At 29.2% G+C, this 19,352-nt stretch overlaps 1 protein-coding gene across 3 annotated transcripts; it reads left to right on the top strand.

Annotated features, from left to right (window-relative positions):
* The first annotated feature begins 10,269 nt into the window (after positions 1–10,269).
* Positions 10,270–13,012, top strand: LOC107892324 (agamous-like MADS-box protein MADS2). 3 transcript variants are annotated; one of them, XM_016817376.2, is made up of 8 exons: positions 10,270–10,401; positions 10,481–10,586; positions 10,680–10,767; positions 10,864–10,928; positions 11,576–11,675; positions 12,255–12,350; positions 12,501–12,545; positions 12,690–13,012. In XM_016817376.2, the coding sequence occupies exons 4-8, from the start codon at positions 10,894–10,896 to the stop codon at positions 12,741–12,743; spliced, it is 330 nt and encodes a 109-aa protein (XP_016672865.1). In that variant the 5' UTR covers positions 10,270–10,401; positions 10,481–10,586; positions 10,680–10,767; positions 10,864–10,893; the 3' UTR covers positions 12,744–13,012. The 3 variants fall into 3 exon arrangements, with proteins under 3 accessions (XP_016672865.1, XP_016672866.1, XP_040957575.1); XM_016817377.2 differs by lacking the exon at positions 12,255–12,350; XM_041101641.1 differs by lacking the exon at positions 10,270–10,401 and having other exon boundaries at positions 10,408–10,586.
* The last annotated feature ends 6,340 nt before the right edge of the window (positions 13,013–19,352 follow it).

Here is a 19,352-nt window from a genome sequence, read left to right on the forward strand (position 1 = left end):
ATTAGGGTTGTGTTTAGGGTTTGAAAAAAATTAATTAAGAAGTTATATTTGGGGTTAGAAGGATTTGATGTTGAATAAAAGACATTTTTTTATTTACTAATTTTTGTTTTGTTATAAATAAATGTTATTTTTTTGTTGTTTTTGATTTATTTCAGAATTAATTTTTAATTTTATTTTTGTAAGGTATAATTTAGTTAAAAAGAGCTATTAAGGTATATTTGTATTTATTTTATATTTTCATTTATAAGTTTTTTTTAATGTTTATTCAAGTAAAAAAAGCCTATTTATGTTATGTAGAAAGAATGTTTTATTTTTTTTATGTAATTTATTTGTCATGTGTGTTTTAGGTTTATTAGATTTATTTTTATGTAATTTATTTGGCATGTTATTTTTATTATTTTAATATAATTTTTTTATTTTTTATGTAGGTAAAAGATGAGACCATTGAAATGGAATTTGTGAATGAGACCATTGAGTTGGAATTTATGAGATAATTTAGGAATAAGAGTTTACGTGTTCTAATTTTTTTAGATTTTATAATTGAGAATAAGAGTTTATGTGTTTTAAATTTTATTTTATGTTTTTTATAAATATTAAAATTGAAATTTCTTTTGAATCCTTCTATGCAAAAAAAAATATTTTTTGACAATAATTAAGTTGGCATGTTATTATATATATTATCTTTTAAACCAATACATTTTACTTATTATCATTTTAAAATAATAATAACAATATTCGTATTTATTATGTTGAGATGATTTATGTTATGTTTCTGTTATATTTTTTGACTGATATATTATTTTTATTATTCTAATAGAATTTTTTTTATTTTTTATGTAGGTAAAATATTAGACCATTGAGATGGAATTTGTGAATGAGACCATTAAGTTGGAATTTGAGTTGAAATTTATAAGATATATTTATTTTGTTAATGTAGTATAGCAAAAAATATGATGTGGACAAAACTGTTTGATATTTTTGTAATTAAAAGTAATATATACAATTTAGGTATTTTGATAAATATTTAAAATGCATCAAACTTAGAAATTAATTATCGAAATGTGTTTTGAAATTGCAAGTATCAAAATGGGTTCATTGATTAAGAACGATGATCACATATCAAACACAGTTAATAATATGGTAATATATTATTATTTTTTATTCACGGGTTCCCTTAAAAAAGTTTCACATCATTTATAGAAATAAATTATGTTATAATAACTATTTTCTGTAATTTAATAGTGTCAAGGCCCATACCGTGCATTGAGGGGTCGGGTGAATGGTTTAGGATATCCCCCGGATGAACGACTGATGTCATACTTGGAGTTAGCTGGATTATGGTCAGCAGCATTGATCCGGATATTTGATTTGCGGTACGATTTAATATCCGCATTGGTCGAGCATTGGCGCCCAGAGACCTACACTTTTCATTTGTCGTGTGGGGAGTGCACTGTCACTCTGGAGGATGTTGCACTGCAACTTAGGCTCCTGATCAACAGGAGTGTCATAACAGGCGTAAGTGCGATATCTGAGCCGACTGCCCTTTGTTATAGCCTACTAGGAGTCTCGCCCAATGATGTTGAGTCCAAATTTACAGGTTCGAGATTTTCATGGCTGAAAGTAAATTTTGAACATTTATCAATTAATGCCACTGAGCAGGAGGTGGTGTGCGCAGCTCGAGCATACATTATGCATATTATAGGGGGTGTACTGATGTCGGATATGAACAACAATAGGATTCATTTGATGTATTTAACCCTATTAATTGATTTGCAGAATGTTTGCTTGTATAGTTGGTGTTCCACAGTTTTGGCTATGTTGTATCATGAGTTTTGTCGGATGACAAAGCCTGATATCGTAGACATAGGAGGATGCCTCATATTGCTGCAGTATTGGGCTCTTTACCGGATGTCATTATTGGCATCGGTTAGTCACCAAACATACGTATTTCCACTGGTGAATATGTGACAAAATTTTAATTTTTATAGCAATTAATTGTCATATTTTTTTAATGATATTATTCAAATGATACTATTCTAACATGTAATTTGTTTTCGTAGATGGAGTACCAATTCGGGTATCGGGAGGTCATGCATTGTTCCGATATATCGTCTAATGATTGAAAAATATGTCGGGGAAAGGGTAAGTTATTCCAATATTCGTTACATGTAATTACTTTGTATATCTTACTCGAACCGTGTTAAATTTTAACCATATTATTAATCGTGCAATTCATCTGGATGTCGTATCGAAGACCGGAAATTGTGGCAATTAGACCCTCGTCTTCCCACATTTATTCACACATGTGGTGCATTAACGCACCCATTATCAATTTCCAGACAACCGAGTGGTATAATGGGGATCGAGTACTCCGGCAGTTTGGTTGCATCCAGTATATATCAGCTCCGCCAATGCAGTTGGGGAAGATCCACGGGATTAACAAGAGAGGAAAACATGGAAATAATTGGGGGATTGTGCACCAGAAATATATTACAGTGTGGGATAATCAGATGGTGTAGAGACCTCAGATGGATATTTCATTCGATTTGCAACCATCGTTAGAGTACATACAATGGTATACCAGTACGGGAAAACCATATTTACTTGGTGCGCTATCGACTGTAGTCCCCCCGCACATGCGTCGACTTGGGGCATGCGTCCACACCTAGATCACTATCACTATCGACCTCGTCATCACAAGGATTGCTGCTATCGTTTCTATCATCACCAACCACATCAATATCAGGTGTAACATTAAGATCGATATCGATCCCACGTACATTCGATTGACTATCAACTTACGATATCGGAGCCACCATAAACGGTTCTTGAGCTCCATGTTCTTCACCTAATGGAGTGAGATCTTCAGTTGGCTCCACACCATCTAACTCAACAAATAACTAAATGATGCATTTTGGTCACTCCGATTCCCATAATAAAGAGCGACCATTGTCTCCACGTCTTCATCGTCTACAAATTTCATTTCGGTGAATTTGATGGGATCTGTCGAAACTGGAAACTTGTAGAAAAGTTTCGAGATCCTTGTCCCACAATGTCTAATGATTTTTGCACTAATCCTTTCCTTTATATCATCGAACGAGACATTTCTATTAAATCTCATTGCTATTTGTTGGCGACATTCAAATATATATTCAACAGTTGTTGTCAAGATTATTCTATCGAAATAAACACATATGAAAAATTTATTATTCTCTTCAATACTCAATTTGTTAAAAAAGAAATAAAAACTCTCAAAATAATTTCGAACAACAAAAAAATACTTACATAAAAAATTTAATGAATAAAAATAGACCAAAATTATATCAATATGCAATTTTTTTCATTCATAAGCTCAAATTTTTTCAGTTCTCATTTTGTACATGAACAACATTTATCTTTACATTTAACCACCTAAATTCATTTCTACATTTTCTTCCATCTCTTATCCTGTATCTTCCTCGGGAAAATTCTCTATATTAAATTATGATTTCTCTTCAAATTCATCTTCTACAATCCAATTTGGAAATTCCTCAGGATATTTTTCCTCTTCAATCTTTATAACGGGTATTGAATTTAGAAATTCTCTTGGTAATTTTCTAACAACTAATTTATCCATCCATGGTATATCAAACACATTTTGCTTCCCAGTCAACTTTCGCGAACCTACACTTTGTCTCACTATTTTCCTTACTCCATAAGAGATTATAAACTTCACGAAGTATAGCTAGTTTCAAATAGGTTCGTAGTCCAGTACAAATGTGGTGCCACCTATCAGATAGGTGGCACCACTATTACAATAATATTTTTTTTCTTGGCCAAGTTTGCCTGATTTTTAGGGTGGTGTCACCTATGCACCACCCTCCACTTGTATAAATGTACCATTTCGATACATAAGCTCCCTAATATACTATTTAGGTATTTTTTTAATAATATTCAAGTAAAAAAGCCTAACAATAATGAACATGCAATCGTTTTTATGCTTATTATGTGTCATGATTTCTTTTCTCATTGCCTAAAAAATTTGGAGGCTTGGCTACTTCAGGGAGCATATATTCAAATTTTGTAAAATTTTATACTAAAAATATTTACCAAACAAAAGCATCTCTTATATTTTTACCATTCCATAATATTAATTATATATAAAATATATAGGTTAAATTATAAAAAAATATGCTAAAAATAAAAGAAATTGAGAAAACGTTTTTTTTTTAATTTATCGATTTATGTTGTTTTTAGAGAAAGTAAAGAAAATGCATCTTATAGGATGCATTATGTTAGTATTTTTTCTTTGTGTCCAGGTTCGATTTCTCTCCTACTCACATTTATAATTTTTTTTATTTCATTTTGTTTAAGGTTTTTTTTATTTTTAATTAATATTTTTGACACATTAGCTTTTTTGGTTAGAAGGTTAGGTAATTGTGATTTCATCCTTGAGTCTAAATTCAATTCCTCTTATAAGTATTTTAATATATTTTTTTTATTTCATTTTGTTTCAATTTTTTTAAATTAATAACTCTTTTATTTATAAAAATAAAATAATAAATATGTAATTATTTTTTAAAACATCAACTAATTCTTTAGATGTATTTTTCTTTATATATAATATTTATATGCCAAATATTTACTTTCTCCACCTATATTATGGGGGTATGGTGATTTCTATTATTATAAAATCAAATAATTATTTCAAATATGTAAAATATTTCAAATATAATTGTTTTTCATCTACATTGTGGGTATGATATTTCAAATATTTTTATATTTGAAATATCATTATGCTTATATGTGAAACATTTCAAATAATGATTTCAAATACACATCACTACACCAAAATAGACTTTTAGCGGTGTTTTTAGTGGCGTTTGGATAAAAAACGCCACTAAAAATCAATCATTAGCGGTGCTTTTAAAAAAACGCCGCTAAAGATCGAGTATTAGTGACGCTTTCCAAAAAACGCCGCTAAAAATGAGCATTAGCGGCGTTTTCCAAAAAGCTTTGCAAAAAACCTAAGCCCAACGACGTCATTTTCTGAGTTTTCGGGACATTAGTGGCGTTTTTTAAAAAGCGCCGCTAATGCATGGGGATTTAGCAGCGGTTTTTTAAAAAAGCGCCGCTAATGCTTGGGGCTTTAGCGGCGTTTTTAAAGAAGCGCCGCTAATGCTCTATTTTTAGCGGCGTTTTTAAAAAAGTGTCACTAATGCTCAGGGCTTTAGCGGCGTTTCTGAAAATGCGCCGCTAATGCTCGGGGCTTTCGCGGAGTTTTTAAAGAAGGGCCGCTAATGCTTAAGGCTTTAGCGGCGTTTTTGAAGAAGTGCCGCTAATGCTCTATTTTAGCGGCGTTTTTGAAAAAGCGCCGCAAAAAATTCAAATTATTTAATTTTTTATTTATATTAATTCAAATTCAAATTATTTTTAATTGAATATTCAAAATCTTCAAAAAAAATAATGACACGAAGAAATAATTTGAAATAAAAAACATAGAAAAATATTTGCTAAAAATGGAAAAATTAAAATACTATTATTTAAAATAATTTTAAAGTTTTTTGGATATATTACTGAGTATTTTTTAATTTACATATTAAATAATTTCTTATATAATCATAAAAGAGATAGTATTAATTTTAAAATATTGAATTAATTATCACTATAGTTTAAGGTTTTTGGTTTAGGGTATATGGTTTAGAGTTTAAGGTTTAGGAGTTACTATTTTAAGGTTTATGAATTATGGGTTTAGGGGTTATGATTTATGGTTTACGGTTTAAAGGCTAGGGTTTAAGGTTTAGAGGTTATGTGTTAAGGGTTTTGGGTTTTAGGGTTTTAGGATTTAGGGTTTAAGATTTAGATTAACTAGTGTTTTCTAATATATATTAATTAATTTCTTATATAATTGTAAAATAGATTATATTAATTTGGTTCTTCAAAAACGTGTGAAGATTTAGTTCTTCAAAATCGTTTCGGTGTATTTAAAACTGTTAAAACTGCATTATATTTGTTGAGGGAATAATAAAACAGTAATACTAAGTTTTTAAATATTTTCAAAGAATTTGACATTAAATAGTTTCACAACATTTTAATAAGTACAGGGTTAATTTTCATTCTTATTCTGCTCCAGGGATATCCCTTTTTTTAATAAGATTTTTACAATATTTTTTAAAAATTTTCATTTTAAACTATGCCACTTAAGGCTTGACGTCTCATTTAACTATTAAATTAATGATTTTAGTAATGGAGGGATGATATTGATATAACCTCGTTAGTTTAAGGATGTAATTAGAATATTTTAAAGACTTGGGAACCAATTTAAAATGAAAATTATAGTTTAGGGATGTATGGTGTAATTAACTCTATTAAAAATTAATTTTAACTAAAACCTAACTTGAAGAGATCATAGGTTGCGTTTTGTCGGACCTATGTATTCTATTAACATGCATTATATTTGTTCAAGCCTAGCTTAACTTGAAATACGAGTCTTAATTTTTACCTAAATTTGTCTTTATTTTATATAGCTAACTCAAATCCATTTTAGACCACTCGTATTATTATTAATTTAATAGATATTAATTATATATATTTTTCATTTATTAAAATTTTAAACATAGACAAATTAATACATATTTTAAAAACTTTTCCAACTTCAAGCTCGTTTTACCCGAATCACCCATTTCATTGTTTAAAAACAATAAAAATTATTTTATATTTAAATTTAATTAGATCTAGCAAAATAGTATATATTTTAGTTAAGAAGAAATATCTCTAATAATAAAATGGAGATTAGATCGGAAAAGAATAATATAAAATCATGATTAACGTCTTAATCTTTAATAGAAATTTGATATGTGAGAGATTGATTGCTTATATTGGATAATTCTAACTTAACAATTAATTACAGCCATTTAATCATTTGTTTTCTTATTAAAATATACGATATCTGTTTTCTAACTTAATAACTTGGTTTTTTTTAATCTAATTTATAAAAAAATAGTAATAATAAATGTTTTATAAAAACACTTAACTAATAATTTTTAATAGACAAAATAAGAGATTTATAGCATAGCAAAACGACGTCGTTTTAATCAAAATGAAATGATTTTTTGCGGCGTTTTTTTAAAAACGCCACAAAAGGTAAAAAATAGTGGCGTTTTTATAATAAACGCCGAAAAGAATAATTTTACTTTAAAAAAATCCCGTCATTTATCCCCAAATTCCCCCCAGTGAAACCCCTAATTCCCCCCTAAAACTCTTAACTTTTCAAACACGCCGTTTCTCTTGCTTTCTCTCCCTCCCTCCCTCCCTCCTTGCGACATTACAAAAAAAAATCCCAAAAGAAAAATTTAACAAGAAGCGATTATATTCAAAAGGAAAAAAAGAAGAGGAAAATGGAGGCACCAAAGGCCATTCGACATGAAATTGGAAGAGTCCAGAACGACGCGCTGCGATTCGGCCTCCATGGCGTTAAGAGCGACCTCGTCAGATCTTACGCTCTCCAATATGCTTATGAGTAAAAGAATCATTAAAGTATCAGGTGTTTCCGGATTAGGGTTTAGCATTGGCGAAGTCGGAGGTAGAGTTGTCAATCTTTGTAATAAAAAAGTTCTGGATTCATCTTCAATAGGGTAATTGGCCACTACTTGTCTGTATTTAAAAGCTCGCAATGTTGAATATATTATTGTTCTTTGAGCCCTGTTATTTACTTTTCCCTCTTTGAAAACTTTTAAAATCTCCATTTTCCTGGTTAACAAACATCATTTTTTGTGAAAAAGAAATTCATCTAAAAGACTAAAGGACTAGAGGAAAAGGAAAAAGAAGATGGAACCTGTAACACTCCTTACTCGTATTCGACACTGGAATAGGGCATGAAGCATTACTAGAACACATACACTTGTAAACGTATTTAACTGAGTTATAAAATTTCATCTAAATTAAAACTTTCAAATTTTTTTAACATGCTTTTATAATTCTTCACAATATATCCTTAAAATATTATATTCATAATAAATAGGGCCTACGAGACCCGATACATACCCATGCAATTCAATGCTTCATTTCCATTTCATTCAGTTCACAATTTCTCATGCTCACAATTCAAATCATATCACTAGCAATTTCCATTTATTTACTACGTATTTCAATTAAAACACAATAATTAATAATAATTAGATTTGAATTACAGTAATACAAACTTACTAGGCTAAATTGCAGAAATACCATGATACAGGGGCATTTTGGAAATTTTCTATTTCCCTCGACTTTCCACGCGATCTTGATCTAAATTAATAATTTCATTCAATTTATTAATTTAGATAATAAAACTATTCAATTCTTGAAATTTCGTCATTTTTTCCATTTTTACAAAATTACCCTAAAAATTTTACTTTTATTCAATTTAATCGCTGAACCTAAAACATGTAAATTAGCTATTTTTAAAAATAAACTCATATTATCAAAATATTCACACATATTTTTCCTCATTCGCCACTCCATTCCACATCCTTAATGTACTTAACACTCTTAGAAATAACATTTTCTACTTAGATGAAATTTGAAAGTTTTAAATTAATAATATATAGAATTTTATAACTCTTTAAACTAATATATAAATGAAATTTAGATGCATACTTTAAATTCCCTTTAAATTAGTTATAATATATAGAATTTTAAATTAAAAACTCTTTAAACTACTTATTAACTTGCTGTCTATCCGACAGCTCTACCCTTAACTATATTCAAAGTTGTCTATCCGAGTCAGTATCACTAAATTATTTTCATCTGGAGCTACAAAACTCAAAATTATGCACCATTAATTTTACCTGAAACTAGACTCATATATCTTTTTACCATAAAATTTTCAGAATTTTTAGTTTAGCCAATTGGTACAGTTTATTCTTTAAAAATTCCCCTGTTTCACTACCTGATGTTTCTGACCTCTCTTCACTAAAAATCAAATATCTCTTAGTAAAAAATTCAGATGATAGTTTCGTTTATTTATCTTGAAACTAGACTCATTAAGAAATTTAATCATATAAATTAAAAATTACAATTATTTTTTTACAATTTATAATGATTTATCAAAGTTAGAATAGGGGATTCCTAAATCAATCCGACCCTGCCTCACTAAAATTCAAATATCTCAATATATATAACTCTTTTACTTGAAATGCTTCTTTTATGTAAAAATAGACTCATTAATATTTCATTTCATATCTTATTCACTCCCTAATTCAATTTCCAAAATTTATGGTTATTTTTCAAAGTTAATCTACTACAGCTTTCCAAAACTGTTTTAGTGCATGATGTTGATAATCAAATTTATAACACCCTCATTTCCTTTCTCTACAATATTTTCTATCAATTCCTCTTGTTTCCCTTCACTAACATATCAAGAACATAGAACCTTATATAATAAATCCCTACATTAACATCAATTCCCTACTTTTTCAATAATATCAAACTCAAAAATATATTGAAATCTTAATGTTCTTACCTTACTCTATTGATTTCAATCTTTAACTTGATTTTCTCTCTCCTCTAGCCTTTTATTTCTTGAATCTAACTTGATATTCTAGCTCCCCATAGTCTCCTTATCAATTTTCTCTCTTGGTGGCTATGAAAATTCTTTTGATTTCTAGATGAAAATGGTGAATTTTTGGTGGAAGGACCAAATTGTAAAGAAAGCAAAACTTTCTTTCTTTTTCTCACGTTGGTGTATGGAAAAATGGTGGGTTGCATGCTTCTTCATCTTCCTTTTCTTATATATATACTAAATAAATAATAAAATAATAAAATATCATTTAAAAATCAAATTAAAATGCTAATAAACTAATATTTATTTAATTAATTAATATAAAATATCTCCAATATCATCATTATCTTCTAGATTTCTCTCTCTTCTAATTGACCATTTTTCCCTTTATAATCTTTAAAATTTCATCCTTGAGTCATCACTTAATTTGGTAAAATTACGATTTAGTCCCTCAAAATTCTTCACCTTTTTCAATTTGGTCCTAATCCATTCATTTTCCTTAGTTTCTAGATCATTCCACCCTTAAAATATTTACACCACTGGTCCTTCAACTTTTTCATATTTACACTTTAACCCCTCAATTTTTTCAGTATTTACTCTTGGGCAACAAAACTTTTCTCACTTCTGCGATTTAATCCTTTCTTGAACTAATATGTTATAATATACTTACCAATGTTGACATAACTCCAAAATTTCCCCTTTTTGTCGCTTTATTTCCTTATTTTATTATATCAAAAATAATATTTTAGTGTAAAAATTTTTAAGGCATTACAGAACCAGTGGTGGAAACAGTGAGTGGATACCACTGCAACCTAATCAAGCTTATATTTGTTGCCGGTGCCAGTTAAATCGACTGTTTGACTCGATCAACCACTCATTTGGTTTGTTTCCTTTTCTCTTAGTACTTTAAAAAAACAATTAAAGGGAAAATGGGGAAAACTAAATTTATTTGGAATTTAGGTATGTTGGAGATTTGAAGGAAGGAAATATGAGCTTGCTAAGAAGTTAAAGACGATTGTATAAAGGAAGGAAAGCGTTTGCCTGAGGGTCTTTATATGTTGCGAAGGTATTAATTTCTATTAATTTCTTATCTTTCTATTAATTTTTGGTTTAATTTCTTTTAAGTTATTTCTCATTGTGTTGTTTTTGATGCTCATAGATGGGAGACCCTTCTGTGGAGGTTGCCGATGATAACCGTGATGCTTCGCATTCAGCTAAGGCCAAAGCCATGGATGCCATTTCTGAAGGTAAATAATCACAACTTACCATTTATTTACTTATTTTTATTTTCTTATATTTGATAGAATGATTCAGTTGCTTAGTGTTCTTTTTTCTCCTTTCAGCCAGTGTTTACATTAAGATGAAAAAGCCCAATGCTGCTATTCGAGATGCCAATGCTGCTTTGGAGGTTTGTGTGTATATGTATATATATATGTTTAGCTTAGTATTGATCTGGTTTAGCTTAGTATTGGTCTGGTTTTTTTACATGCTTGAATGATAAAAGGCTTAATGGTAATCGTGAACTTAAATCTTGAAAATTGCTTGATTTGATTTTTACAAATTGCAATTACTGCCTTTTTTGGTTTCTTGATTTATTATATAATATGTTCTATAATCGAAAAGGTAGTTATATTGCAGCAGAGTCATGAAACTTAGGCAGTAAGAAGATGTTCCATAAAGAATAAAGCAGAATAGCACATATACAATGGAACTGAGAGTGGTTCTTATTTTGTTTTGCTCACCCGTGATACATATTGGAGATCTCAAAGCATAGATATTTTGTATAATGTTCTGGGGTTCCAAGTATAAAGGGAAAACATTGGAAATGCCTATGTCAAATACATAATCATGTCGACACTTTTGAGTTGAAACTACTATGGCCAGTGACTTTAATTTCTTTGATCACGAGTTACAGCATATGTCCACACCCCAGACTGTTTAATAGATTGTGTCTTAAAAATTGTATACTCAACTTACTCCATGATTGTAATTACTAAAAGTATTTGAATAAGAGAAATTTTATGTGCAATCTGGTTTGGTCCTTTGATTCAACAGGAATCTCCTTGGTGAGGACTTGGGTCTATTGAACTCAAAGGAGCTTGAGCAGCTTGAGCATCAACTAGAGCCATCCTTGAAACATGTCCGCTCCACCAAGGTAACATATAATGAAGCTTATATACTTATAGGTTTTATCTTGTTTGGAGGGTAAGTTTTGATTACTGCTTACATATATCTTTGATATGTTTGAGTTTATACAAGCGAGAATTTCATACAATTGTTCAGCATAGTAAATTTATTTTTTATCATTTGTTGCACATCTGTTATATTCTGAATTTTTAAGATAGCTAGGAATAAATATGAAACTAGAATGTTATGGTAAATAAACTTCTTCTTTTTTTCTGATTTAATCCCCTCCAATTTAACCAGACCCAACTTGTCAGCAAATCTATCTTTTACAAAAATTGTGTTCTTTTTAGAAGAGTTTTTCTTCATCAGTAATTTATTTAAATCTAATGGAGGGGGGTTAAAAACTGTCTATTGAAGCTCATTAACCACAAATAATATTAGAAGTGGCTAGAGGAATTAGGGAAACAGTACTATATAATAACATTTTATTAGAATAATTTCATTTCTACTTTAATAATACTGAAAAATTAAAAATTTTATTAGACGATTTAAAATATGTAGTGCTGGGTTTTCTAGATTATTGATTAAGTCGTATGTTTGTCGACAGACTAGTCAAGCTATGGCAAGTGCTCTCAATGTTGTACAAACATCTCATTCGTATGGGGATTTAATGCTCCTAATGAAAGCTGCTGAACTGCAACAAGTGTGTGCTTCTCTTGGTGGTTTTTTTTACTACGTTTTTAAGTGATAAAACTTATGTTAACTTTGTGAGGAACCGGGTCTCGTAACACGTGATTCATCTGAATATCTATTTGTTTTAGTGTTAATAATTCTTTTAACATAAATTTTGCAGGAAAGGCCCTGGAGTTATATGGTTGAAATGGCCAGGATTGAATCGGTGAGTCCAATTTGAAACTCTTATTCGTCTTTCCATAAAAATACATTTGTATTTGAACTTGAACTTGATGGCTTACCGATCATTCCACTCTTATCAGAGCTGACATGCTCAATTGTTTTTACTCTTAAAATTAATCACTCGTAGGTTTACAGGAAAGTTGAGTTCCTTCTAGCTGTGACGAGGTATTGCAGAGAATAAGTTAAGATAGTAACCACTATTCATGCAAGCTTGTGAATTAGCATTTGCCGAATGTTATGTTACAAATGGAATGCAAGCCCTGTGGTTTATTTTAAGGTTTAAATATTGTTATGAATGTTACGGTTTATTTTAAGGTTTATGGTTTACCGATCATTCCACTCTTATCAGAGCTTTGAGTTCATTACAAGATTTTCTTGATTAAGTTAATGTATTATATCTTTTATTACCAAGATTTACTTGATTAAAAAAATGCATTGTATTTTTTATTACCTTGCAATGTGTATAGTCATAGGCAGGTTCAACTAGTCAGTCTATTTCTCATAGGTATTATTTATTTTAGTTTTGATTCTAAATTTTTATTTTTACGTAAATATTTATGACAACTTGAGTTCTAACTTTTGGATTTTAATTGTGTTATTAATTTATTATTTTAAATTCTAAAACTAAATTCATTAATTTTTATATTTAATTTTAAAGTTAAAATTTTTATAGAAAATTTAATTTAAATAATATTTTTTATTTATCCTTAAAAGTATATTTAAAGTTCAAATTTAAAAAATAAAACATAATATAATATTTATCATAAAAATAAATATTATTTGATTAAAATAATTTTTTTAAATGTTATGTTTTTAGCGGCGTTTTTGCAAGAAGCGTCGCTAAAGGTTTGTTCTATAGTGTCGTTTGTGATAAAAAGCGCTGCTAAAGGTCATGTTCTTTAACTTAGCGGCGTTGTCTATAGCGGCACTTTTTGCGGCGCTAAAGGCCTAAAAAAACGCTGCTAAAAGTCTATTTTGCTGTAGTGCATGCAAAAATATATAAAATGTCAATTTACCACACTCATGATTGTAATAGACCCAATTTGCCCGGGCCCAAAAGCATAAATAAATAAACCAAATCAAAAATTAAAAGTCAAAATGTCCAGATTACAAACCAAAATAAACACAGCCCAGTAAACTAAACCCTATTAGCCTAATACCCCTAGCCCAACCATAATGCAGCCCAAAATAAAAAAATCAAAAAACAGAAAACCCTAGGCATGCAGTTCTAGCACGAGCGCCGCAACAGCAACCTCCAGCGCCGTTCTCCCCAGCCACGCGCACCTCCGTACGGCCACATCCGTACCACCACGTCGGTCTCTGCACACTGTACCTGTAGGAAGGACAAGCAAACACAAAAGAAGCAGAAATCGACAGCAAAAAAGAAAAAATAACAAAAGGAGCAATATACATTTTTTCTTTTGTAATTTTCATTTTAGTTTCGGCTATATAAAGCCATCATTTTAACGTTTTTAAGGGTTACACACATACAAAAAAATACAAAAGCAGAAAAAAAGAGTTTTGAAGGTGATCTTTTCTTTTCTTTCTTATTTGGTTTTTTCATTACCGTTTTCTTCCTTTTTTTATTTTTTTAATCGTGTATAAAGAAGGGTAAAAAAAGGAAGTCTTACCTGGTAACGCCTTCGGATTCGCACGAGGAGGAGCTAAAAAGCTCCTAGGGGTGAAGCTTCGACCACCATTGACGGTGTAATCGCGGCGAGGATCGACGGAGTCCCTAATGGCGTTGAAGGCTAGGGTTGAAACCCTAGCAGAGGAAACAAGAAGAAATTTTTTTTAAAAAAAACAAGGCTGCTAATGTTTTTTTTAGAAAATTTTGTTTAAATAATAATACCATACGACGCCGTTCTGGGCTAGGGTTCCTAGCATCCAAACGACGCCGTTTAGGCAACAACCCGAGGACCCGACCCAGATGCGGCTAGATCCGCGCGTCCTGGCATGGAGAGGGATATTTGCGCGATCGGTCCATATATTTTTGATATTTTTTTAAATCGTTTTTTTATTCTTTTCAATTGAGCGCCATATTTTGCTTTTGTTTCATTTTGGTCCAATGTTGCGTCTTGTTTCATTTAATTATTTAATATTCCATTATTTTTAATACCATTATTTTAAATCTAATGTTATTTTACAATTAAATTTTTATCTAATATTGTTTCATGTTTTATATATATTAATGTTTTTAAGTTTTTTAAATTTTAGGTATTATTACTTTGTTTAAAATTCTATAATATATCATTATTAATAGTATAAATTTATCACATATCTTATTTTTTAAATTTATCATGTATCCTTATTTTGAAACTCAATATATATTGGTATTATTTAAATTTATCACTTTATATATATTTTAGGTTTTATATATTTTTTAATCCTACTTTATTATATATTTTATTTATTTCAACTTATTAATATTATTATATATATATATATATTATTTATATCAAGTTGTTCGCTCTATAGCTATTACTTATTTAAATTAATATGTGTACTAGTATGATTATAAATTTTGATTTTCTTCTAAAAATGTATTTAAAAACTATTATTTATATAGTGTCTGTTTTATTAGCTTTATTTTGAATCTGTTATGAATTCATATGAATTTATTTTAAAATTTTGTGCTTGTAATTTGTTGATTATCATTCCTTCTCTTGTCTTTTAGTATGTATTTTAGGGTTGATTGTTAATGCTTATGATTTTTGAATGTTGATATTTGTGTTTGCATGATGTGTGTTGGATAATATGGCCCACATATGTATTATATTATTTATTCGTATTTATTGGTTATTGATGATTATTAGTACATACTTTAGCTTATTGCTTCGTATTGAACATTATTATTCCATCGCGCTCCATTCGTTCAAAAGATTGTGTTTGATATGGCTTAAGTTTAGAAATCAACATTTCAAAATAACACGATACTCGAAATTTGGAATCCTCGAGAGAATGGAGCCCTAATGTATTGGGTTCCATTTTTCCTTGTTGAATCTAAATAATCGAAAATTTTCTTCAATCAAAACACGTAAACCAAAAACTCATTATCGGGAATTCGATACGTTGTGTCCTAATGTATTGGATGTGGCATGTCGTTTTCTCAAAATGAAGATTTAAAAAAAATAATAATAAGGGTGATATTCAATGCTCGGAATTTTGAGAAATTATGCCCTAACATATTGAGTTTCGATTTTTCATCTGACTTAAAGCAATTGAATATTCTTTTTAAACTTCACCACACAAGTTTTCAAAATCAAAAGACAAACTTATTCTCGAGGACTAAAAATGCCGTGCCCTAATGTATTGGGTGTGTCACTTTATTACTCTGAGACAAGGAGGTCTTTGGTATCCGCATCGATTTATCCACGCATCTTTTATAAAATTAACATTAATAAAAAGGGAAGGATCGTATTTTAAAATCTTTTCAAATGCTCGACACTAAGACATTGAACAATCAACTCGGTACCAATTTTGGTCGTCACGAGGGTGCTAACCCATCCTTGTGCGTAACCGACTCCCGAACATATTTTCTCAAAACTCGTAGACCTAAAATTATTTTCAAGGTAATCCGATCACACCTCAATAAAAGATCGGTGGCGACTCCCATTTCTTTTTGTAAAGTCGATCCCCATTTTTCAAATCAAACAAAAAAATGGTTTCGACAATGATATGGATTGAAAAATAAAGATTACACATATAAAAATTATATTTACTAAAAATATGATATTTGCAATAATTATTTGATTTTATAAATAAAATAGTTATTAATTAAAACGATGAATTAAAAATAAAAACTTGAAACAACATGAAATAAAAAATACATAATAAAATGCTTATAAGAGGAATCAAACTTAGGACTCAAAGATGAAATCACAATTATCTAAGTATCTAATGAAAGAGTTAATATGTCAAAATTTTTAATTAAAAATAAAAAAAATTTAAAACAACATGAAATAAAAAATAAAAATGTGAGTAGGAGAATAATCGAATCAAAGACTCAAGGACAAAAGTACTAACATTTAACTATCTGAACAAAAAAAACTAAATTATCAATTTTTAGTATGACGCATCCTCCTTTCTCTTTTCAAAAATAACATAAATTGGTAAATTAAAAAAAAACAGCACATCTTCTCTCAATTTTTTATTTTTATTTTTTTCAGCATATTTCTATATTTTAGCCCAAATATATATTGATTTCTTTAAAAATATACCAAATATATATTGATAATAAGTTCTCCCGTTTTTCTTTTCTTAATAAAGACCGGAACCTAGCTACAGAAGAAGCCTGCCAAACAATTTGGGTAATTATTACAATTAACTGAAGGAAAATTAAATTAAATTACATTTAATTATATTTTTAAAGTTTTTCATAAATTTTGTAACATTTCTTTAATTTAAAACATAACATTATACAAATTTAATTTTTAAAACATATAAATAATATTTTGAAATTATTTTAAAATATAAATATTACAATACTAGATTGTATAAAATTCTATTTTTATATATAGTTTATTAATTAGTGAATGTGAATTTTTAACTAAATTTAAATATTGTGACGACTAAATAGTTTATTGTAGCATTATTTATATTCAATTTTAATAGTGTATTTAATGTGTAAAAATAGTGATAAACTTAAAAGAAATTTTTTAAAACAGTTTTAAAATTTACAGAAGTTTATTATGTAAAATTATAAGTTGAATTATTGAATATAAAAAAATTGGAAAGACTAATAATTTACAAAACACCATTAAAATTCATATAAGAATACAGAGGAGTTTATGTTGCAAATTTCCCCTCCAAAATTTTTACTTTATTTTCTTGCCACACATAAACCCATTAAAAATTTAAGAACCCTCTAATTTATAATATATTAATTTATGTACCGTGCAATGCACATATTGATATTGTATTATTTAAACAATTTTAAATAAATGTAAATATTTTTTTTAATAATTTCTCTATAGGTTTTGATCATATCTCATTATAGGTTCTGAATAAATGTCGTACTATTGTTTTTCTTTATTGCCTAGAGTAAAACTTTTCAAAATGATTAAACCCACACGCCCAACTTGGCCTAGCTCGTGTGGCGCACATGGCCACACTCACACCGTCACAGGCCGTGCCTTGCGCACGACCACGCCTTCATCAATCACATGATCGTGTCTAGCACACGGCTAACCACATGTTTTCCATCATAAAATAACATGTTTTCCATTAAGCTAACCATTTCAATGTATTTCATACATACATGTCTTGGTTCATATTGAACACTTATCATATCCCTTCAAATTCATGCCCGTTGAACCATTAGAATATCATTGGATACGCGGGATAGCTCACACAAAGTGTGCTAATCATAGAATCATAATCTTTCCTGTCATATACACAGTTGCTCACACGAGCTGTGAAATAGGTATGCTCACACGAGCTATGAAATATCGGCAACACATGCCAGACCTCAGCTATCGATAGGACATTCAAGACCAACACCTGAAACATGTAAACTCTAATGACATGTCATTTGTATCCTACAAATTCCTAAGTTTCAAACATGGCTCGATAGACGTCGTAACATCGTTGGATTTGCATCGATCATTTACATAACAATCCATAATTTACATATATCTCAAAAGATAGCATTAAAACATAACATAATTACACGAACTTACAACAACGATAAAGGCGTAGAAACGGAGTCAACTAATTTGAAGCTTTTTCTTTACCCCAATCTAAAGCTGTACGAGGTCTATTTTGATCTAAATAAATGAATTCAATCTATTTAATAACCATTCTATTCAATTCAATCCAAATTCTTTTTTTTTTGCAGAATTACGCTTTTCCCCTATTATTTTAATTTCATTTTAATTTAGTCCTTAAGCTCGTAATTTGAAATTCATGCAATTTCAACCCTACACAAGCTAGCCAAATTTCATATAGGTCCATATCAACTCATAAAATTCATTATTTTTTCACAATTTTCACCATGCATTTTACACATTTTACAAATAAATCCCTATTTGACATTTTCAACAAAATTCACTTTACAAAAGTTGTTTATCTATCAACAAAGATTCATTTTCTTCCATCAAACATCAAAAATCACATGAATACATTCATGGCAAAACCCTAACCTTTTAACAATTTTGCAAATTAGTCCCTAGGCTAGCTAGATTGAGTTACAACAACTCCAAAAACATAGAAATAATTAAAAACAGGATGAAAAATGCTTACATGCAAGAGGAAGAGATGATCAGATGCTTCAAAGCCCTAAATGTTCTTTCTTTTTCTTCAATTTCAATGGTATCACCCAAGGTTTAAGATGATACATCTTTTACATAATTTTAATTATGATGTTTTCATTTAATTACTTTTATAACCTTTTGTTTTTAACCGCAACCTCATTTAATTAATGCTCATATTTGTCCACTCAATTTAAAAATGGTATAATTACCACTTAAATCCCTTAATCATTTAATTTCATAGCCATTTAGTACCTTTAACTTATAGAACTCAAATTTTGCACCTTTTACGATTTAATACTTTTCATCCAATCAAACATGCAAATGATAAAAAAATTTAACGAAATTTTTATACGACCTTGCTAACATAATTTAGACATTAAAATAATAATAAAATAAATATTCTCACATCAGATTTGTGGTCCTGAAACCACTGTTCCGATTTCATTAAAAATGGGCTGTTAAATTTCCAATAAAGCCAAGTGTTATTACTAGACGATATTATTCCTAGCTTTATATTATTAATATATTTTGTTCTA

This window comes from Gossypium hirsutum, chromosome D09, assembly GCF_007990345.1.
Source record: "Gossypium hirsutum isolate 1008001.06 chromosome D09, Gossypium_hirsutum_v2.1, whole genome shotgun sequence".
NCBI classification, from domain to species: domain Eukaryota; kingdom Viridiplantae; phylum Streptophyta; class Magnoliopsida; order Malvales; family Malvaceae; genus Gossypium; species Gossypium hirsutum.